Source organism: Xiphias gladius, chromosome 9 (assembly GCF_016859285.1).
Source record: "Xiphias gladius isolate SHS-SW01 ecotype Sanya breed wild chromosome 9, ASM1685928v1, whole genome shotgun sequence".
Classification (NCBI taxonomy): domain Eukaryota; kingdom Metazoa; phylum Chordata; class Actinopteri; order Istiophoriformes; family Xiphiidae; genus Xiphias; species Xiphias gladius.
Window position 1 is genome coordinate 5,612,084 of NC_053408.1, and position 22,535 is coordinate 5,634,618.

The window sequence follows — 22,535 nt, forward strand, 5'->3', positions numbered from 1 at the left end:
ACACTGACTGTTGGATGCAGTGTTTATTCATTAATATATCTGGTCTGTACATACAGTATGCTGGCATGAAACTGCAGTTGCTTGGAGGTGCTTGATACTCAGAAAGTGTACAGGCCCAGAGGTTCAGAGTTTTTGGCACCTACAGTAAGATTATCAGGATTTCCTCTGGAGAATACATGTAAGAGATGTGCTGTTTATTACTTGTGTGTGGAAAATGATTTAGTCTTAAAACACTGGAGCTTCAAATGATCTTGGCAATATTTGACTCTCTGCCTGGTTCGCTCCCCGTGCGTAAAATGCGCGCACTTCATTTGAACTCATAGCACATCTTCAGACATCATTCTGAGCCATTTCCTCCTTCTTAAACGAAACCATCAAGTCCAGGTGGCCGCAAACCGTAAACTAAGACAAAACAACTCCCCGGAGAACTGAAATCACGCCAGATTCTCAATAAGCTGGAACCTGAGGGAGGCTAAGCTGCAAATGATTCTGATGCGTTAAATAAAATCCCCCGCTGTTCCGAACGATTCAAAATCAGCTCAGCGACATAGTGTCTCGGGTCGGACAAAACACCCCAACGAAAGTCTCGATCGAAAAAAAATCCATGGAGAACAAGAGCTCGATGAAGACACGTCTTCGCGGTGGCGAGCCGGCGCGTAAATGATGAGTGCCCTCATCATCCACGTTTGAGCTGAAACGTGAACTTGTTTGACATGTTTAAAGACGGCCCCTCTCTCTGATGAAGGAGGGGCTCTGCAACTTGGACATGTACAAGATTTCTGGTGCGCACAGGACCTCCCCAAAAGTTTTGGCATATAAAAGCCAAGCTAAGTCATTTGTTTAGGCAGTAGGGAGTTTCTGCTAGGGTCTGGATTGGAGTTATACACAGACCGGACCCTACCGTGTATGAGTGGTGTCTGAGGAGAAAAAGAGGATTCCCCCCCTTGCCGCAAAGAATCTACATGTCTAATATTTAGACATGTTCAGCTTTGTGGATATTCGGTTAGCGCTTTTGCTCAGCGCAGCAGTGCTTTTGGCGAGAGCTCAAGGCGAGGATGATAGTAAGTATCACTTTCAAACATTGATTTGAGTTTGTTTTGGGACTGTGGCGCCCTAAGGATGTGGAGAGCCAGCAAGGATGCTGAGCAGTTTGCTGGAACCGACCGTCCTCTGCGGGATACCTGACTCCAGTGGGCAGAGATGGGGGAAGCTGTTACCAAGTGAGGCGTTTTAGTGTGTGTGTGGGAGGGGGGGGGGTCTTTTTTTTTTTTTTTTTGAGATCTGGAAGAGGATAGAAATGTATAGACATGGGTTTTCTCCAAGTGTTTGATGCTCTCACTGGCGTGCAGATACACGCTCAGTGCGCGTCCTGCTTGCTGGAGCGCAAACCTGAGGGCAGCAGCTGCAGTATCTCTGATGCACAGTGACAGGACATGGGGTTCAGAAAGAGTTGAAGGCAGAGCACCAGCATTGAGAAATTTGAAGGGAAAAAAAAGGGGGAGAAAAAAAAAAGAAATCTTAATCCTATTTTGTTTGGAGAGCAGTTTCCATCAGTTGTAGAAAAGTTGTATCCCTGTTCCCGAAATGTGCCAAAACCTGTAGATTCCAGCCCTTTGATATTTTGTCAGTGGCTTCATTATAAACGCATGCAAAGTGTGAAGACGGGAGTTTGTTGAGGAATAAAACATGACAGTGGAGACCTTTTCATACGTTCTCACACGGGTTAAACTTTTGCATTAAAGCTTTGGGAGAATCAAACAACATTTTTTTCCTGTTTTTATGAAACAGGACTTAGTTGGCTGAGAGGGGGCAATGGAAAAATTGTTAAAGCCTGACGTCTACAGTGAAATAGTCTAGACATCAATTAATCACCGTACAGAGAAGGGCGCGGAAGACCTCGTTTTGTAGGTCAACAGCGCCCCTCTGTGGCAAGTGCCGGAGCCGCGCGTCCATCCGTTAAACCTCGGCCCTCCCACCTGAAAGGCCCAACCACGCATCCACCAGCTTGAAATGGGATCAGGCCCAGTGTAATTTTCCATTCGTAGCTATGAGGAGAAAATCTTAGACTACACTTAAGCAGGAATGTTGGATTGTGACTTCTGGTACCTTTTGTTCCGTTGCGCACTAAGTCCTGTATCCTGAGATTTCACAGGCCCAGATTACTTACAGCTTCTATAGACAACCAGTGACGTTATACCTCATTAGAAGCTGTATTCCTGCTCACAAATCAGTCACCAAACACCCGATTTCTCCTGAGAATTGACCTCATTAACAGCCTGTTACCATGACTGTAGCACATCCAGATAAAGCCCGAGTGCGGCATGGACGACAGTGATTAAAGTACAGAAAGGTCAAAGACTGCAGTTTTATTTTTCCGTAAGGAAAAATAAAGGAAAACTATAACTCCAAAGGCTCTGAGGTCAGAACTAACTGATGCACAGTCTTGAAATCGCAAGAACAATATAGTGATGGGGAAATTGATAAAGGATTATTTTACTGAATTTTACGTTTTTGTTACAGAGGATCCAAGCAGCACATTCTCCCTCTATTTTATGAATATTAAGCTGTGTTGCAAGCATAGTTACGTGGCTGATCTAGGTCTATAGGGCACATCTGGCTCCCATATAAAATCTAACCTTGACGTGCACACATTTTTTTTGGTTATTTGCTCTGTCTGTCCCCAAACTCACCTTGGTTTTCTCCTCTCAGGCACATTCGGCAGCTGCACATTAAACGGACAGTTGTACAACGACAAGGATGTATGGAAACCAGAGCCCTGCCAGATCTGCGTCTGTGACAGTGGAACCGTCATGTGCGACGAGGTGATCTGTGAGGACACATCCGAGTGCGCCGATCCCATCATTCCAGAGGGAGAGTGCTGCCCTATCTGCCCCGATGATGGTACTCCACCTTGATCTCCGTCAGCATTTCTGTGGTTAATTAGCTTTGTGGCGCCACCTAGTGCCCCCCCCCCCCAACCTCATCTCTGACAAGCCGTGGCTCTCTGGCCATAAATGGACTCGAGGCCCTAAGCCTGCCTGCTTGCCTGAGGATTTTCAGTCGCTTTGGATTTACCTTTTGTTCATTTCAGATTCTATATGCATTCTTTTAACGATGGATTATACCTGCTCTTTGGTGAAGTCTGGCAGTGAATTTTTAATTTCTCAACATGCCTACCTGTGCAGTGACACTAGAGGGTGCAACAGGGCCTACACATATCACGTCTCTCAAAACAACCTTTATATAATTTATATTCCGCCTTTTCCGTTGTACAAATGCTTTAGAACCAAATGAGTAGGCTTTTGATTCACAATCACAATGAAATACTGTATTTCGTGCTTTAGTCAGCACTAAAGACTTCCAGTCTACACCTGCTGTAGATAGCATTGACTTGTGCTTTAATGCTAAACTTAACCCACTTTCATTATTTTGTAAGTGTATGAATGTGTCTCTCATAAATGTTGAAAAGGTTTTGACATTTTCTTTTTTTCCATTGGTTTTGTAGGACCCCAGGTTCCAGATGTGTTTGAGGTATTTTGCCTTTTCAACTTTGACTGATACTGAAAATGATGTGTGTCTAGGGTCTGAGGGCTGAACTGCACAGTGATCTCTCTTTGGAGGGTCTGGCATGGTCCAGTTTAGTTTGTCATTACACCAGCCGGTATTCTAGATGACGCACTTGTCTTTTCAGTCCGGCCGAAACATTGCAGCGTAGCCTAACTCCCTTTTTCTGTCTCTCCGTAGCCAACAAAGGGAGACGTTGGCCCCAAGGGAGACAGGGTAGGTTCCAGTTTACATGAACTCTCAACATCACCAACACTATTCAAGAGACCTTTTCTGTCTTTAGACGCCTTTTGAGACCTATATGTTTTTAATAACAAGTGTATATATTCGCTATAAGGACGAACTGACTGTCGTTGGGAAGAATAATGTTTAATCAGCCTTGTTTTTTTGAATATATTTGAATACGAGACATGTTAGATGCATTTTTCCCAACAATGACACAGGAGTTCTTCCATGTCGCGTTGGTCATTGTGTAGTTTTCATAAGAAATGATATTGGCTTATTCTGTTTCAGTCACATTCACAAAGCACCACATAGTACAAATTATGCATCTTTGCTGTGTTGCGTGTGGTTAATGTTTACTTTCGTGAGATTTTTATAGGATAGTTTTTACTTTGTCATACATTTCACCAGTTACTGACTTAAAATGTAAAAATGTACACAGCACCACTATGTATTTGCTGAGTGAGCCCCTACAAACTGATTTAAATACTGACGAAGCTGCTATGACCTAACTTTTACTAATGACCTTTGACAATTAGGTCACAAGGTCAACAGGCCTTTGAAAGTTCAAAGGTCACATAACACAAATTAGTTTAAAAATGATGAGGGAAATTTAATTAACAGCGAACAGTAGCAAGAAACACATCAAGTCAACATGAAAACTAATTTTCAACATTTTTTTCAAACTTTTATGATTCAAACAAACAGCTCGCTTCCTAAAAATGGAATGTACAGTTCCTATTTGTTAGTCAACCTTGTGTGTTTAAATCATGATTTCAGAGAAAACATGTGGTCTAATCTACAGTGGTTTTGCTATGAGCTATAATTCTTCCTGGAGGGCAAATTAAAAATGATCTACAAAATTGAAACAATTAGTAAAGAATATTTCCAACAGACCATGTCTGCTTGACTTTTTCCACAGGGTCCTGCTGGTCCTCCTGGCAACGATGGAATCCCCGGACAGCCTGGACTTCCTGGCCCACCCGGCCCCCCTGGCCCCCCTGGCCTTGGCGGAGTAAGTATCATCAAGTCAGAACATCGACGAAGTCTGCGATTAAGATTTATGTATGACTCGAGTCAGATGAGATTACATCTTAGTCCAAGTTAGGTTTAATCAAACCCCCAAAGGCCGTCCCCTATTCAGCACTGATTCAGTCTGTGATCATTCCCTTTACACAGACTTGGGGAGGAAGACGATTTGAGGACAGAGAGAACCAACTTTGAAATACCCTCCACGTTTATTTCAGCACTGGGAGTGCAGACAGCTCCCGGGTCCTTAGGTTTAGGCCTGGGGAAAATGCAGAATATCTAAGTGTTGATCTGACCAGTTTATTCCGTCAGCGACACATGAAAGTTCCACCAAGAATTTATACAATTTTAACACGTTAAACTTTAACTCAATTATCTGTGCTACAGGATCTAACACGAGTTTACAGTTAGCAAATTCCTCCTGAAGTAGAAGTCTTTATGCTATAAGATGTATTTCAGAGTTACTGTGAGTTGACACTGTTAAACGAGTCACTGCCACGGTATAAATTAACACTGAGGAAAAAAATCCCCTTTCAGGTGTCCCATGTGATGTTTTTGCGCTCCAGTAACATTTTAACTGTTATTTCTCAAAGCTCAGTGACTAATACGTAATCTTCTCCCCTTACAGAACTTCTCTCCTCAAATGAGCTACATGGACTCCTCCAAATCCTCTGGCCCATCTGTTCCTGGCCCCATTGTAAGAAGGATTAGCTTTCTCTCGACATATCTTTATGGCTAAATGTGTGGCATTAAAGTCCAGGTATAGATGTTTCTGCTGTTGTCAGTAGTAAACTTTTGAAATCCTGGCTAATACTGACTCACATTGCTACTCGTATGTACATGTAGCCCCATATTTATTTCAGTTTGCTACAAATAAATAAAGGTTTTAAAAGGCTTTCTTCTCATCTTTATCAACAGGGTCCTATGGGTCCTCGTGGTCCTGCTGGACCCCCTGGCTCCTCTGTAAGTATTCCCTTATCAATTATATGACAGTTCGGTGATTCATTTAAACAATAAGCTTATAATATCCCCCGGTGTTTCAAAAGATTTTGCCCCAAATTTTTCCAAATGTCATCAATTTCTCATGCATCAGACATATGACACTGTGTCTAAAATAGATGCATAAACACAAAAAAAGAAAGAAGACGTTGTATCGATCTGTTTCTCTTGTTGTCCATCAGGGTCCTCAGGGTTTCACTGGACCCCCTGGAGAGCCTGGTGAGCCCGGAGCTTCTGTGAGTATACAGAAAATGTCAGCTTTATCCACATTAACCAGGCACAACATACTACACTGCTTCCCAGTTCTCATTAGCTTACAACTCAGTAGGGAACCCCATATACCTGCATGATTGTTCTCAGTCAATAAGATGTTATTTACTCTTTTAACATCCAAATGTGTTATTGATGGCACCTTTTCACATGTTACTTCCTGTATTCTTTGCGCCACTTCCTCTTGTAATCACTGACCGTCTTACACACATCTGGACACACCACCGTTTGTCAGCGATAAATGCCCAACTCACCCCCTTGTTCCATAACCACAGCGGCATAGTTAATATTCACAGACCTTAACTTCAAATAGTCAACATTATGGTGGTGCTAATCCAGTCATTTATTGGTGTTTTCAGGGTTCCATGGGTCCTCGTGGTCCCGTTGGCCCCCCTGGAAAGAACGGAGATGATGTAAGTGACTTATTGATTATTTTCTTCCCTGTCTATCCTTGTGTACGAGGCACATCTTGGTATGTCATACAGTAATATTCATGATTATTCATAACTTACAGAAGGACATAGCTAAAATTGATCCTTCTAACACTTAGTAGATATTAGCTAATGATTATATTTTCTTCTGTTGTCCTTGTTGTTATCCTTTAATCATATGACTTTTGTCGTGAAATTACTGAGTGACTTATTCATAATCTATTTATTGTATGAAGGATACATTCCGCAGTCAGTGATTGCTGACGCCCTTATCTCATACTAGCCCCTTCTCTGTGTGTCCTCAACAGGGTGAGCCCGGCAAAGCTGGACGTCCCGGTGAGCGCGGAGCTGCTGGCCCTCAGGTGAGCAATTCCCATTGAGGGCAAAGGTCAGGAGATGGTCAGCCAAAAACGAATCCAATATTGAAAGCTGATAGTCAGGATGCACACAAGGGAACAAAAGCTGGTTTCATTTATTCTTTAAATCGATCTGTCAACTTTGAGAGTCATTTCAAATAATTTCCCAGTATCTTCAGTAGGTCTGAAAACTCAGTCTGGGTTGTACCTCCTTTTATATTTGTAGAGAAATCCTAGAATTACAGGAAGTTATCATGCATGAGGCGTTTGCATATTGCTTTTGAAGATCAGTTATTGACTTATCTCTTGTTTTCCTCCTGCAGGGTGCTCGTGGATTCCCCGGAACACCTGGACTCCCCGGCATCAAGGGACACAGAGTGAGTTGCGAAGAGCACTGACTATCAAAATCAGCCTTTTCAAATGCTGCGTTTTCATTATGAGTGGTGACTGAGCCTATGATGCTAATTGATATTGTCCACAGGGTTTCAGCGGTCTGGATGGAGCTAAGGGACAAACCGGACCTGCTGGCCCTAAGGTGAGACAGCACGATGTGCTCTTTCTCACCGAAGCAGGGATCTCATCATAAATTTCACCAATATTTCAGTTTGAACCACAAGGTTACGGCCATTCTAATGCCAATCTCGATTTTTTTCGTTCTGTATTTGTCTACAGGGAGAGCCCGGTTCCCCTGGTGAGAACGGTCTTCCTGGAATCATGGTACGTTTTGTCTCACCTCAATCAATTTGTTGTCATGCACATTACTCTATGGGATAGTGGCTGATAGATGCAACACTTTAAGTCTCATCCCATTCATATCTTCTAAAAAAGATGGGGGGCGTAAAATGTTGTAGCACTGTCAAGTTAATATTGTCGTGTTTTCTGTCTTTCCTAGGGTGCTCGTGGTCTTCCTGGTGAGAGAGGCCACCCTGGAGCTCCTGGCCCTGCTGTAAGTAATCTAAAACTGGAACATGTTTCTCTCTGTCAACGGTATTTAGTCCCATACTACTGTTTTCCAACTGTCCCTTTAATCAAGTCTCCTCCCTCTTTGTAGGGTGCTCGTGGTAATGATGGCAACACTGGTCCTGCTGGACCTCCTGTAAGTATTGTATTTTGCACTGTTAATTGCCACTTCGAAAATTCATGTCAGGCTAATAGCACCTACTTAAAACTGTTTTGTGACATCGCTAGGAAATGCTGTGGCAAAAGATTCAATGCACTGTAGATCTGGTACTGAACAGATGCCCTGATTGGGACGATATGGAATGATTCATTGTTAGCTTTCCATCGAATCATTGGAGGTCTTTGCGGATCAAGATTGTCTGTTAACATAATGTGTCTCTATTTTTCAGGGACCCACTGGACCTGCTGGATCCCCTGGATTCCTCGGTGGTGCTGGCCCTAAGGTAAGTCACCCAATACTCGAGACATTTTTCATGTCGCGACAAAACACACTGTTTAATTGGCTTGCTAGGTTTCTCATCCTTAGATTAGGTGAAGAAATACTGCTCTGCTTTACTGCTCCGTGTCTAACTTGACCAGTTATTGTTGTGCACTATTTTGTGGTGTGCATCATGAAACCTTTAAAATTGCAGCTATTGATCCATCAAATAAGGGTTGCCGTTCCTGCCAGGGACAATTTAGGAATAACATGACAATATTGTAACTTACTAGCCCCTCACTCGATTTGTAACCCACCTGACTAGCTGTCTCATCATCTACCTGATCTTGCTCATTAGTAGGAAAACTGGGGACATAAACTGTCTGTACAGATAAAGCCCTTGTCACCCTACTTTGACTGCGGGAGGTTTTAGTATTTGTAGAATCATCATTGGAGAAACTCCCCAATGCAAATTCCACAAATGAACTATACTCTCCATGCTCCACAGTCAGCCATTAGCCAGCATGTTGTAAAACTGAAAACAAAATGTTTGACACAATACATTAAACCCCAAGCGAACCCTGTAGCCACCAGATGGCATCAGTAGACCCCCAACGGCGAGGGACATGTTTTAATATCCTGTGACTCTCACTTATTATGAAGTCACACACACCAGAGCTTTTTTAAGAACCAAGAGGAGGAGAGTAGAAATAAAAGTCAGTAATGTGACACCTTTCAAAAACTGGGCCGTGATGACAGAACAATCAAACGATTTAAAATTGCTCTCTGGATACGTACAATGAACCAATTTAAGATTAGCGTGGGGACTATTTTGTCTCTGTTTACAATCTTCATTCACACTGAAAATCAAAATCTCAGAGCAAGCTGTAATATTTTGATAAAATAATAAACTTAAAAATAATTTCCCACCAGTGTCCATAAACTAGGACAACATGCAACGCATCTTTACTTGTGTTTCAGATATAAACAATCTTGGCCAAGATGGACTCTTTCTTGATGCTTTAGAATTTTTTTTGTTTTTATGAAGGTACTCACAATATCAAAGATGATTTCTGAGACATTGTTGCTTCACTCCACAGGGAGAAACCGGTGCCACTGGAGCCCGTGGAGCTGACGGACCCCAGGGAGCCCGTGGCGAGCCTGGTAACCCAGGACCCGCTGGAGCCGCTGGACCTGCTGTGAGTAGATACCGGACTGTCTCTAGGCACTCTTTTACACACTGTCAAATCAATTATGTAAATTAAAAAAATGTTTTTCATAAACACTTTATGTGCTTCCTCTCTCATCAGGGTGCTCCCGGAACTGATGGTGCCCCTGGTGCTAAGGGTAATTCTGTAAGTGTCATACGAATTGATCACATTTATTACACTTAAATCCTGTATATGAAGTATTCTGACATCCTGATTTTTCATCCCATAGGGTGCTGCTGGTATTACTGGTGCTCCTGGTTTCCCAGGTACTCGTGGTCCTGCTGGAGCTCAGGGAGCTGTTGGTGCTCCTGGTCCCAAGGGTAACAATGTGAGAAGACAATTGATTATTTGAATTTTGAGTTGTGGTTTCAAGATATATTGTTCTTCAGTGTTATAGAGACCCTGGATCATCTGACAGCTTAAATAAACTGTGTGTGTTTCTGCCAACAGGGTGATGTTGGTCCCCATGGTCCTAAGGGAGAGCCTGGTGCCAAGGGAGAGCCTGTAAGTTTCAGAAATACATGATCTTGCCATTAATTTAAGATTCTGTGCTAAATTAGCAAATTACTTGAGATGGAAGACCTCAGTTTTGAACGACTTTCCTTTCTGTTCCAGGGCCCCGCAGGAATTCAGGGACTTCCTGGCCCCTCTGGTGAGGAGGGAAAGAGAGGAGGTCGTGGAGAGCCCGGTGGTGCTGGACCCCGTGGACCCCCTGGAGAGCGTGTATGATATACCCTCTATCTCTTCAACTGCATCAAACTTATGTCAGATACTGTAGTTGCCATTGATTTCAGTAGGAGAACAAACTTGTAAATCACGGGCCACTTGTTTTAGATAATACGGGGAATGGCCATGATGCTATATATCCATTTCCCATATTATTAAAATAATTAATACTTTCTTAGCATCACTCTTGTTAGTGAAGCAACAATCAGATCTCCATGTTAAATTCCTGTATTCGACGTTCCTACAAATCATTATGCATATTTACAATAAGTTAAATTCCCAGGTAGAATCAACCCTGAAGTTGAGCATTTATGCCACGGTCAGTGACATGGTTGGTGTGTCTGTTTTTCCATTAGGGTGCCCATGGTGCTCGCGGTTTCCCTGGTGCTGATGGAGCTGTTGGTGGCAAGGTGAGTTAATCAATCTACCCAATAGGTCCTCATCCAGGACAGTAATAAATCTGTCAAACTTGGTTCTGGCTTACTAAACCCCTCATGTATTCAAACCTGCCGTATAACCAATTTGCCTGATTGTATTCCACTCATAATCCACTCAGAAATCCTTAATAGCTAGTAGCAAATCTTTATTTTTATTTTTAGGAAGTCAAACCTTCCAAGTAACTATGGATAATTTAGGTCATAAACTTCACCCACTTTCACAACTAGTGGAGGTTTCTCCTGACTCTTCTTCTCTTGTATGTTAGGGAGCCCCTGGTGAGCGTGGTGCCCCTGGCGCAATGGGATCTCAGGGAGCCACTGGTGAGTCTGGAAACCCTGGTACTCCTGGCGCACCTGGATCCAAGGTGAGTTCTACAGCATATTTCTTCATGTGCAACATTTCTGTGTTCATGAAACACAGATGTTCTGCTTAATCTTAAAATAAAACTCACTTACAAAACTTTGTTGTTTGTCTTAATACTCACTGAATCTCATATATTATATATCTTTTCATACCTTTTCTCTATAGGGTGTGACTGGTAGCCCTGGAAGCCCTGGCGCTGATGGCAAAGTTGGACCTGCTGTAAGTACTGAGTCACCAGTAATATCAGATAGTATCGACTTCACAACATATTTTGTAATACAATGTAAAGGAATTTCACCTGTAATCAATCATTTTAATCAAGATAGGAGGGCAAATTTTGAATATTTTCTCTATTGTCCTGTTTTCCAATGATCTTTAGGGTGCTTCTGGACAAGATGGCCGCCCTGGACCTCCTGGCTCAGCTGGAAGCAGAGGTCAGCCTGGAGTTATGGGATTCCCCGGACCCAAGGGACTTACTGTAAGTTAACAGAACATCCCAACTCATTTTCCTTGCAACTGCAAAACCAGATCTCTAGAAGGTGTATAGATACGCTCAGCATTTAAATTCCAGGTTCATTTTGTTAATCTTACATTTACCCTGGTAAGAAAAGTCTTTATAGTGCTAAATGAAAACCTGCTTGTTTTTAATAAACTAAAATAAGTTCTAAGGAGATCATTGAAATATAAGATCATGAAGAAATCAGTAAAATCTATGTGTTTTATATGATCTTTTGTGGCCCATAAAACTGAACTCAAATAGGAATGCAAAATCCTTCATCAGCAGATGTAAGTGTGGACTTTGTTGTGTTTAACAGGGTGAGCCTGGTAAGCCTGGTGAGAGAGGCGCTGTTGGTGCTTCTGGCCCTGTTGTAAGTACTTATATATTTTCAAACCATACAAATCAAACTCTGTAAACCACTGTAAAAGAGGTTTTTTTTAATCAAAATAAATGCCCATAAAAAAAAGCTAAAAAGCTGTTGATAATTGGTTCGGGTAATGTTTTTGTTCACAGGGTGCCCCTGGCAAAGATGGTGATGTTGGTGCTCCTGGACCTTCTGGCCCTGCTGTATGTATCTCATCTGCCTTATTTAACCACATAATGTGACAGATTTTTCCATCAGTATTTTATTTTATATTTTATAGAATTAACTTAATCTAAAATGAAAGTATCATCATTTACATTACCTGTGCCAAAGTTTCTCATCATTGAATTTGCTTCTTTCTGCTCAGGGACCTGCTGGAGAGAAGGGAGAGCAGGGACCTGTTGGTTCTCCCGGATACCAGGTAGGCTTCTCAGCAGCCTGAGACCTGTTTTTGGATTTTTTAATATATTTCTGAGCTGTGTCACAATTCTACTTATTAACCATAAAATTTTCTTCTTCATTAATTGTGCAGGGTCTTTCTGGACCCCAAGGTGCTACTGGTGAGACTGGAAAGCCTGGTGAGCAGGTAAGAGTCACAAGGGATAGGTTACGTAGCCTAAATTGTACCTACTTGTAAGCTAGGCATTCATGTGTAATATATACATAAAAGTTAGTTGCTATTCATACGTCTCATACATAGTCAGATATAAAGCACATACATCTAGGAGTTTTGTGAAGTTTCAATATTAAAGATTTTGTCATTATAATCCTGTCATTTTTCCATTTCTTGTGGGAGATTGCTTCATTGCATATCATACTGACGCAGTAAATCAGAACTCATGATATCCCCTTCTCCCATTTCCCTCTTTTTTACAGGGTGCTCCCGGTGAGGCTGGACCCCCTGGCCCAGCTGGTGGAAGAGTGAGTCTCTCCTGCATTTCCGAAACAAAACATTGTCATCATCCATGGTAAACGCTGTTCCTCTAGTCTTTGGCTAAAAGTGTCATGACTGATGCATCCCTTCTGTCCTTCAGGGCGACAGAGGTTTCCCTGGTGAGCGCGGTGCTACTGGCATTACTGGCCCAACTGGACCCCGTGGTGCCCCTGGCCCTGCTGGTAGCGACGGACCTAAGGTAGGCTCTCTTAACTCTAAAAGATGACGAAATTCTTAAAAGCTGATTTAGCATTTAAATCTCACTTTTCAGTGCAGTTCCAGTTGTTGAAATGACATATAGTCAGTGATACATATACATCACTTGCAAAACTACCATAAAACAGGCAAAATACATATTATTTCAGGTCCATAAAGTAAGAAGTCCAACATATTAACAAATCCTCTCATACAAAGAGACCAGTTTCTTGAAAAAACACTTAATATGTCTGTACAACAATACAAAAAAATAAATTAAACAATGTTCTGTGAGGAAAATAATACTGTATCAAATATAACGTCCGTGCAACTTTCTAACTCTAAATATATCTTGTTTTCTGGGTTCTTTATTTCAGTCATATGTACTGTATATCACAGTATTTATTCTAATAATAACATTGATTATGTAACATCTTCTACATTTACGAGTTTTCCTGCTTCATCCTGCATCCAACCGAACTGCTGCCACTTCTCACTTGGCTTAAATGCACTCTAGTAGGGCAGTTGGTGAGGCCTTTAAAACCATCACTAAACTCACCTTAAAAATGTAACAATGTGGTCCATCCTTTATTTTACTCTCCACCGTGGATGTACGTAAGACAAAAAACAAATGATTGAAGGCATAGTTTGCAGCCCTCTTTTTGCCAGTACAACATACAGACATTGAGAAGAAGAGGAAGTTGCTGCAGAACAGTAACTTTCTCAGAACTAAAGCTATTGGGCAGGTTATGCTCTGCAGCATTAGAAATGATGAAAACAAAATTTTAAAAAAGGTCTGGGTTCAAAAATCTACCAAATCACATTTTCTTCGTGTTATTACCGTCACTCTCCTTATTCATAAAACATAGATCAGCATCAGCAGAACCATTGCGGATTCAGTCCTTGACCTCCAATGATCTGTGTCAACATTGTATCGGTTGATAATAATTTGATTATGTATGATTTTGTGTTTGTGTGCAGGGAGAGACCGGTGCTGCTGGTGCCTCCGGTGGTCTTGGAGCCCCTGGAATGCAGGGAATGCCCGGCGAGCGTGGAGCTTCTGGTCTCCCTGGTGTCAAGGGAGAGAGAGTGAGTATTACACCATTAAAAGGTTGTTATTAACACTTATCATGACAAAAATAAATGGTAAACACCTTGATTTATTGGTCATTATAAGTTTTTCGGAGCTCAAGGGAGAGAAATTCTCACTGTGTTGTATCGCCTGAACTTTTAGATTTCCTTTCTTTCACTTCACTTCATTTTTTCAGATATTTAGTTGACTTTTGCAGGTTATAATTACCCTAAAGGGGAATTGTTATTAGTGAACAAATGGCACATTGCTTTTAACTAAGATATGAAGATTAAATACAAAGATTATTGAGGAAAAAATAAATTTTTATTTCAAAATACCAAAATGCCATTGGTTCTATGACTTATTTTTTTTAGGAAGGATTTATTTATTCCTTCTTTTTAAATTTTTGCTGGATCAGGATGTTTATTTCCCCTGACAATTAGCCAAAAGTGGTTTATAAAATGTAAGCAAATAAATAAAGTTCCTCTCAGTTTCTCTAATTGATCAGTGAAATATAAGTAGTAACAAAGTTGGGTTCTTGTGACTAGGTAAGGGTGGGTTAACTTTTTTAATATCAATGCAAGTGATCTTAATAACCTTTTTTCCCTTCTCAGGGTGAGCCTGGTGGCAAGGGAGGTGATGGTGCCCCTGGCAAAGATGGCGTGCGTGGTCTGACTGGTGCTATTGGAGTTCCTGGACCTCCTGGTGCTCAGGGTGAGAAGGTGAGACTAGAACACAACTTTGTGCTTCTCCCACAAATATCACCGATCCAGGTTCACGCCATGCTTGGCTTTGTCCTCCTCCTGTTGTCATGATTAAAGACAAGTCTTCACTACTTTTACAGCATTTTTATTTACATATACAGTGTGCATAGCTAATATATACAGTATGAATGCAGTCTCAGTTTCAGATGTGTCCTTCTACTTACTCCTTCAAACAATGTCATGATCATCTCAAACAATATGATGGAAAAACAAGGAAAAAGTAAAAACTTGTGTGCAAGACTCCGGCTCAACACATGAAATAAGTGGTTAGAACGACCTACCAACTTGTCTGCTGACCTCTCTTTCTACTTCTTCTCTGGTCTTAGGGTGAGGGTGGCCCCCCTGGAGTCACTGGACCCTCTGGCTCTCGTGGTGCACCTGTAAGTTCTTTTCCCATCACACACTTATTTGAAAACTAGAAAACAAACACAAAGTATATATTATACTGCTCAACAAAACATACTGAACATAAACTTTATATCATGGGTTTTAAATTTAGACACAGTTATGTCTGAATGACCCTAAAACTTCTTTAATTATTTCTCCAACAGGGTGAGCGTGGAGAGACTGGACCTCCTGGACCTGCCGGATTCGCTGGACCTCCTGTAAGTCACTTAGTAATTAGATTTTACCCCAGGACTGACCTTTTGTTACACAATCAGATGCTTTCACATATATGAAAATACAGCACACTCACTTAAGGTTAGAGCTGTCCCAAGAAAGCATGTAGTGACTTGTGTCTTCTTTTGCCCTCCAACCTCAGGGTGCCGATGGTCAGCCTGGTGCCAAGGGAGAGAGTGGTGATACTGGACCCAAGGGAGATGTCGGTGCTCCTGGACCCAGTGGACCTCTTGGAGGTGTTGGTCCTCAGGTAGGCCCACATATCAGATGATACATACTGTAGAATAATAATGGATAACACAATTCACATTCACATTCAAAGTCACTTTTACCACAGTAAAAGTGCTGAGCTGAGCATTTTTATTTCCTTATTGATGTCAGATAGTTTTGATAGATTGATGAGTTTTACATGTGGGACTCTTTTCATTGGGTCATATTTTCCTCATTTTGTTAAATCATTTCTGAAAATGATTATACAGTTGTTTCTCTTTAACTTACAAATATTTCTGTCAACAGGGACCTGCCGGTCCTACCGGACCCAAAGGTGCTCGTGGTGGTGCTGGACCTCCTGTAAGTATCCCATCAACATGTAAGATTTTGTCAAACTAGATGACCATAGATGTTGACAAAGAAGCTGTTTCAAGATTCATTTTTGATTTCATTTGTTTGTGTGCGTGCTTGTAGGGTGCTACTGGTTACCCTGGACCCGCTGGCAGAGTTGGACCCCCTGGCCCTTCCGTAAGTATCATCATGTCCACATGACCACAATAACCAATACACATTCTTGTTTTTAGTCTGTTTGTATATTACCATCATGGCCTTCAGCAGAGTTTGACTTAATGGCTTGAATCATCTTGCAATTCCAGGGAACTGCTGGACCCCCTGGACCCATCGGACCCGTTGGCAAAGATGGAGCAAGAGGAAGTCGTGGTGAGCCTGGCCCTGCTGGTCGCCCTGGCGAGGCTGGTGCTGCTGGACCTCCAGGACCTGCTGGAGAGAAGGGATCTCATGGTGCTGATGGAGCCCCTGTGAGTGCCCGCTATAATTGTGCAATAGATTTTCTGTCAAGGTGTGACAGCTTAAAATGTACTACAGTGATCTACTTTCATCTATATGCCTACTGACCGACCGCTTTGTCCTTCTATTTAGGGTCCTTCTGGTCTTCCCGGACCCCAAGGTATTACTGGACAGCGTGGTGGTGTAGGTCTGACTGGACAGCGTGGAGAGCGCGGTATGCCTGGTGTATCTGGAGCATCTGTGAGTATTCTTTGAGTACACTATGGTCAGAGTATAAAACAATAAAATAAAACAGTCTTTAGCATTTCCTTTGCATTAGGACAGGACAGTATTGCACAAATGTACACATGAAACTAGAACTAACTTTTACACAAAATCAGTTGCTCATAATTTTGAGCACAGCATGACTGTACATTATTTCTAAAACTCCCGTCTGCACCTCCACATGCATGCGGATTACTGACCTATCTTGTTTTTCTTCAGGGTGAGCCAGGAAAGCAGGGATCCTCTGGACCTGTTGGTGAGCGTGGACCCCCCGGACCTGCTGGACCCGCTGGACTGTCTGGTGCTCCTGGAGAGGCTGGTCGTGAGGTATGCAGCCTCAGCCTGTTGTATGCTCACTCTGAATCAGAGACATGTAGAGTTCTTGGACAGGAGGGTCTGACACATTGCAAATGCTCCTACAAATCACACATATTCATTCTTTGGCTAATGATGCACTGTGTTAGTGCGGATAAGCCGTTCACCACAGAATGGCCTCCAAGCATATTGGGGCTAACCATTGAACTATTATGATGATTGCTCCTCCACAGGGATCTGCCGGTCATGATGGTGCCCCTGGCCGCGACGGACCTCCTGGCCCCAAGGTAAACTTGCTTATCTGGTCTAATTTCTATTTTTCTCAAGCGTCAGATAATATCTGAATACAAAACCCTCTGCTAAGCTTTGCTTGGCAATTTAATATTGAGTCCAGCACAGCTACCCAATAGAAGTATTACAATCAGCCTTACCCTGCCTAGCATTGTCTCACTGGAGTTTTGCTCTTATAGGGAGACCGTGGTGAGACTGGTTTGGCTGGACCCCATGGACCACCAGGTGCTCCTGGAGCCCCCGGACCTCTCGGCGCCTATGGCAAGGCTGGTAGCCGTGGAGAGACTGTAAGCCCCCCTCCTGTTTATCTTGATACAGCTGAAAAATGTAACTATGTAAACGTGGTAACTCACTGAGGAGATAACTTTAAATTTCACTGTGATCTGATTTTCCTGCTCCCTCTTTCCTCTAGGGTCCCGCTGGTCCTGCCGGTCCTTCTGGCCCTGCTGGTGTCCGTGGTCCCGCTGTATGTTCATCATTTTATTACATGCATTATTAACACATATTAGCATCATTTTGAAACAAAGCAGAAATCTTGTGCTGACTGATGATAGAGTGACCCTGAGATGACATTTTGATCTCCTGTTGCCATTATTCAGGGCCCTGCTGGTGCCAAGGGAGACAGAGGAGAGGCTGGTGAGGCTGGAGAGAGAGGCCACAAGGGACACAGAGGATTCACTGGCATGCATGGTCTGCCCGGACCTGCTGTAAGTAACTGTTTCAAAGTGACAAAGAAGCAAGCTAAAGTTTGTAGATTGCTGCATCAAACAAAATCTTCATCTGCCTCTAGGGATCTGTTGGAGAGAGAGGACCTGCTGGTGCCAATGGACCCGCTGGACCTAGAGTAAGTACAACTGTTGTAAAATTTCTCACATTATTGGTGGTTATTTACACACATAAACTATTATAATTCTCTACCAATCTGTTACTTGAAGAGCCTGTTTTTGGTTTTCTTCTAGATTTTTACATTGACTCAAGACACAAAATAAATTCAGTTGTGCGGAGAGCATGGCCAATAATCCAGAAAGTAACATAATAAAAACATTGTGCATGAGAAGCAGGACCAAACGTTATAATTGTTGACACACATATCAGTTTTACACATGCACATAATATAAATAAATGGCAAGCTGAACTGTTATCAATTGATGTTTTCTCTCACTGAGTGATCATGTGGCTTTCGTTCCATAGGGACCTGCTGGATCTAACGGCGCCACTGGTAAGGATGGCATGAATGGTCTGCCTGGACCCATCGGACCCCCTGGACCTCGCGGTCGCAATGGAGATATGGGACCTGCTGTAAGTTGCACTACTATCTTTATTATATTCACAGACTTGAAAGTTCAGACACTTCAAATGTGGCTGCAATTTGTAAACCCCTGGTTCCTTCAAACAGGGACCTCCTGGACCCCCTGGACCTGCTGGACCCCCTGGACCTCCCGGCAATGGATACCCCTTCATCAGCCCACCAGCTCAGGAGAAGGCCCCTGATCCCTACCATGGCGGCCACTGGCATGATGACGACCCCAACGTGGTGCAAGATCGCGACATGGAGGTTGACACCACCCTCAAGACCCTGACGCAGAAGGTCGAGAAGATCCGTAGCCCCGATGGTACCCAGAAGAGCCCTGCCCGCATGTGCCGTGACCTGAAGATGTCCCACCCTGAGTGGAAGACCGGTGAGTACAGATCAGAGCCCTGTTGGAGCCTTTAGATAAAGTATAACACGAGGACAAGCTCTGATTCAAACTTTCATATGTTCTTCTGTTACAGGCATTTACTGGGTTGATCCCAACCAGGGCTCTTCTTTGGATGCCATCAAGGTCCACTGCAACATGGAGACTGGCCAGACTTGCATCTACCCCAGCGAGTCCAGCATCCCCATGAAGAACTGGTACCTCAGCAAGAACATCAGAGAGAAGAAGCACGTCTGGTTCAGCGAGTCCATGACCGGTGGATTCCAGGTGAGAAGACTCAGTCAAAACTTTCCAAAAATCATCCTCATCCACTGATAGACTATAGGATGTGTACAGTACTATTAAGCCAATGACAATAAAACCCATGCATCGTTCTCTTCCTTCCACCGTGCAGTTCCAGTATGGCAGCGATGGAGCTGATTCCGAGGATGTCAGCATCCAGATGACCTTCATGCGCCTGATGTCCAACCAGGCCTCTCAGAACATCACATACCACTGCAAGAACAGCATCGCCTACATGGACTCCGCCACCGGCAACCTGAAGAAGGCCCTGCTTCTCCAGGGCTCCAACGATGTCGAGATCAGAGCTGAGGGCAACAGCCGCTTCACATACAGCGTCAGCGAGGATGGCTGCACGGTGAGTTTGCCCTGGAGCTTCCATTTACATAAATTAGAGAAGCTTTGGATGCTTACAGCACTTGTGCAGAGATACACAACTCACTTCTTTGAGTAATTTCTGACCTTTTTCTCATTTTCTTACTCTCCACAGTCACACACTGGCACATGGGGCAAGACAGTCATCGACTACAAGACATCAAAAACATCCCGCCTGCCCATCATTGACATTGCTCCTATGGATGTTGGTGCACCTGATCAGGAATTTGGCGTTGAAGTTGGCCCCGTTTGCTTCTTGTAAAAATGAAAGAAATATGGACATGACGTTGTTTTTTTTTCTAGCAGTCATCTCTAAAATCCTTTTCCTATGCATTCAAAACTCATTCGGCTGCCATTGGCCCACATGCTTAAAACCACTCTACTGAAGACGGTGTTTGTGTCTTTCCCATCATGAGAAGTGTTTGGGACTGCTACTTCAACCAAACCAACCACAAGGACACTTTAAAAAGAATCTTTTGTTTCCACTGGCAACAAGAAAATAATATATACTTGTGTAAAATTTCCCCCTGGAGATTGAGAAAAAAAAAAGATACACACACGCAATGAAACACAGGTGACTTTTGCCATTTTCTATCACTGCGGAAGGACATTGAAAACAACAAATGATATGTACCATTTTTCTGGTGTTAAATAAATTGTAAAAAGTGTGAAGTGTCTTCTTGTTCTAAATTCATGAACAAAAAAAACCTGAATGTTGCTCAGACAAACGTGACCAGCAAATGAGCAAGACAAAGAAGCTCACCTTCATTGCAATATGTAGATGGCTACCTCATAACAAGAAGTCACCCCCAATTTTTCTTAAATGAAAAGGGTATATTTTACACAACAAGTCTATTGGGGGGAATTAAAAACATTCAAAGGTGCTATTACCAATTCAATGAAGTCCAGTTATTGGTGTTTGATGGTGAATCTATCACTGTCATACTGTAATTATGCCACTAATGCCTGCAGAACCTTTGGTGCTACTAAATTGACTCATTGTCTTGTTGTCTATGCAGTGCAATTGTTTTCTTCTGAAGTGTTGGTTTGATAACAGAGGTCCTCTGCAAAGGTGATCACTGCAGATGTAATGCATGCAATCATGTCTGTAGATAAAAGCGAGTGACTGGTTCAATATCATTTCCCTTGCCCATGTGTTCAGTGTTGATCTTTCTTGTCTGTTTGCCCCCGTGGAAAACTCCTCTTCACAAAAAAAAAAAAACAGCACACATCTCCCACCCTGTTGTTTATGTTGTTTGTCGATGTCTTTTTCGCGAAGGGTTTCTTAAAAAAGAATTTGAAGCAGACCCACTTTCATGATTTAAAAGAGAGATTCTGTACTTATTTTGTACATGTATAATAAATCGAGATGTTTTTAATTATTTTGGGTGCTGAAATAAAGCATGTGAAGTGGTCTACTCAGTGGCGGAGTTTTCACTGTCCTGTTTTGCAACTGTTGTGAAACTCAGATCAGGTGTCAGGATCTGGAAAATACTCCATACACTGAAGCTGCATTTCACATTTTCAGAGACCCCAGGAGACCACACATCTTCAAACCCTGGGTGTGAAATAGAGTTAAAGTAGGTTCAGAAATCAACTGTTCCACAATAGTTGCACTGAATATGTTTCAATCAAGCAGCAGTGAAAACAAGGCCAATATCCAACACTCCGACCTGGGTGAGTTTCTATACACTCACAATTGGTAGAAATGATTGGCTCTGGAGCTAAATTCCTTTAGAAATCAGACGTAAATCACTGTAAAATCTAGTTGAAAGCGAAAACGTTTCGTTCAATTCCACACTCAAAAACACAGAACTGAATTTGCATGAGATTAATGACTTTTGTCCTCAGACTGTTCACTGTTAACAGGAGAGAAGATGTGCGTCACACCCAAACACTCCCAAAACAGATGAAGATACACCAGCGACCCCTCCTGGACTTCTAGTGCACCAACAGCGGCTTTAAGGGAAAGTTCAACGCTGAGTCAAACAGGATCAGAAAACTACTCCTGCACTTCTCTCTGCGGGTTTGACGTTTTCAGGTTTCGCCGTTCACTTTTGGCCTCCACCCAACAGCAAAAGCAGAGAATGTAAAAGATGTCGCGACCTGAGAAAATTCAGAGGTGATGTTCCCTTCACAGATTGTTTCTCCTCAAAAATTGTAGAGGTCTGATGAGGTAAAGTTTTCCTATGTGTCATAATAAAAAAGAAAAGATTAGGGAAACTACACACAATTTGTGAAGCTGAAACATTTTTTTTCTTTTTTCTTTTACTTATTCCCCATCCTGTTAGTCATCTTGTCACCGGTCAGATTTATCTTGGGGGTCCTGACTCCAAATTGGGAGCCACTGTGATAGAGAAATACAGATACGAAAATCTGACGGATTATTCGTTACATAACAATCTTTCTGAATTTTTGTTCACATATTTGAACAGAACCGGTGAAAACAGACAAAAACAGCTACTGTTATATCTTCATCTTAATCTGATGCCCACAAGTATTTGCACCTGCTGAATCTGTGAGGTAAACCGTGATAAATGCAGTTCTACTTTGAACTGGGGAAACAAAGGTTTGGCACCAGATTCGCACATTGTTGACTTTTACTTTCCAGCCTTGTTAGTGAGCCTAGTTGAGTAAACCCCTGTCTTTGAATACTGTCTGTGTTTATCCTACTCATGAAGTAATGAGCTGTACGAAGCATGCTCAAGCTGCCAAGCATCTCTGAAACGGTAGGTGTGAGCGCCCTCTCCTTTTTTAATTGCTCCTCCAAGGTGTCAGTAAAGAGTCTTAAACCAGAGTAAACGTGATACCCACACTGAAAACCTTAGGCAAGTCAGGCTGAATGAATGAATGTGGCTTTT

At 42.5% G+C, this 22,535-nt stretch overlaps 1 protein-coding gene across 2 annotated transcripts; it reads left to right on the forward strand.

The window, feature by feature from the left end:
* The first annotated feature begins 839 nt into the window (after positions 1 to 839).
* Positions 840 to 21,053, forward strand: col1a1b (collagen, type I, alpha 1b). Of its 2 annotated transcripts, XM_040134947.1 has the most exons (51): positions 840 to 1,061; positions 2,710 to 2,901; positions 3,506 to 3,531; positions 3,745 to 3,780; positions 4,709 to 4,801; positions 5,444 to 5,512; positions 5,734 to 5,778; positions 5,997 to 6,050; positions 6,444 to 6,497; positions 6,824 to 6,877; positions 7,195 to 7,248; positions 7,353 to 7,406; positions 7,544 to 7,588; positions 7,764 to 7,817; positions 7,923 to 7,967; positions 8,221 to 8,274; positions 9,350 to 9,448; positions 9,560 to 9,604; positions 9,690 to 9,788; positions 9,911 to 9,964; positions 10,076 to 10,183; positions 10,543 to 10,596; positions 10,890 to 10,988; positions 11,153 to 11,206; positions 11,367 to 11,465; positions 11,803 to 11,856; positions 12,000 to 12,053; positions 12,218 to 12,271; positions 12,383 to 12,436; positions 12,727 to 12,771; positions 12,885 to 12,983; positions 13,961 to 14,068; positions 14,666 to 14,773; positions 15,142 to 15,195; positions 15,367 to 15,420; positions 15,579 to 15,686; positions 15,953 to 16,006; positions 16,121 to 16,174; positions 16,303 to 16,464; positions 16,586 to 16,693; positions 16,937 to 17,044; positions 17,266 to 17,319; positions 17,503 to 17,610; positions 17,736 to 17,789; positions 17,923 to 18,030; positions 18,114 to 18,167; positions 18,515 to 18,622; positions 18,720 to 19,002; positions 19,097 to 19,287; positions 19,415 to 19,657; positions 19,790 to 21,053. In XM_040134947.1, exons 1-51 carry the CDS (start codon positions 980 to 982, stop codon positions 19,934 to 19,936), a joined length of 4,350 nt encoding a protein of 1,449 aa, XP_039990881.1. In that variant the 5' UTR covers positions 840 to 979; the 3' UTR covers positions 19,937 to 21,053. The 2 variants fall into 2 exon arrangements, with proteins under 2 accessions (XP_039990881.1, XP_039990882.1); XM_040134948.1 differs by lacking the exons at positions 15,579 to 15,686; positions 15,953 to 16,006.
* The last annotated feature ends 1,482 nt before the right edge of the window (positions 21,054 to 22,535 follow it).

What these genes read in the sequence shown, in the direction of transcription:
- col1a1b (XM_040134947.1), top strand. Translation starts at nt 980, where the DNA reads ATGTTCAGCTTTGTGGATATTCGGTTAGCGCTTTTGCTCAGCGCAGCA. An exon ending in ATGGAGCTGTTGGTGGCAAG is followed by an intron (nt 10,597 to 10,889) that starts GTGAGTTAATCA and finishes CTTGTATGTTAG; the next exon opens with GGAGCCCCTGGTGAGCGTGG. An exon ending in ATGGTCTGCCCGGACCTGCT is followed by an intron (nt 18,031 to 18,113) that starts GTAAGTAACTGT and finishes ATCTGCCTCTAG; the next exon opens with GGATCTGTTGGAGAGAGAGG.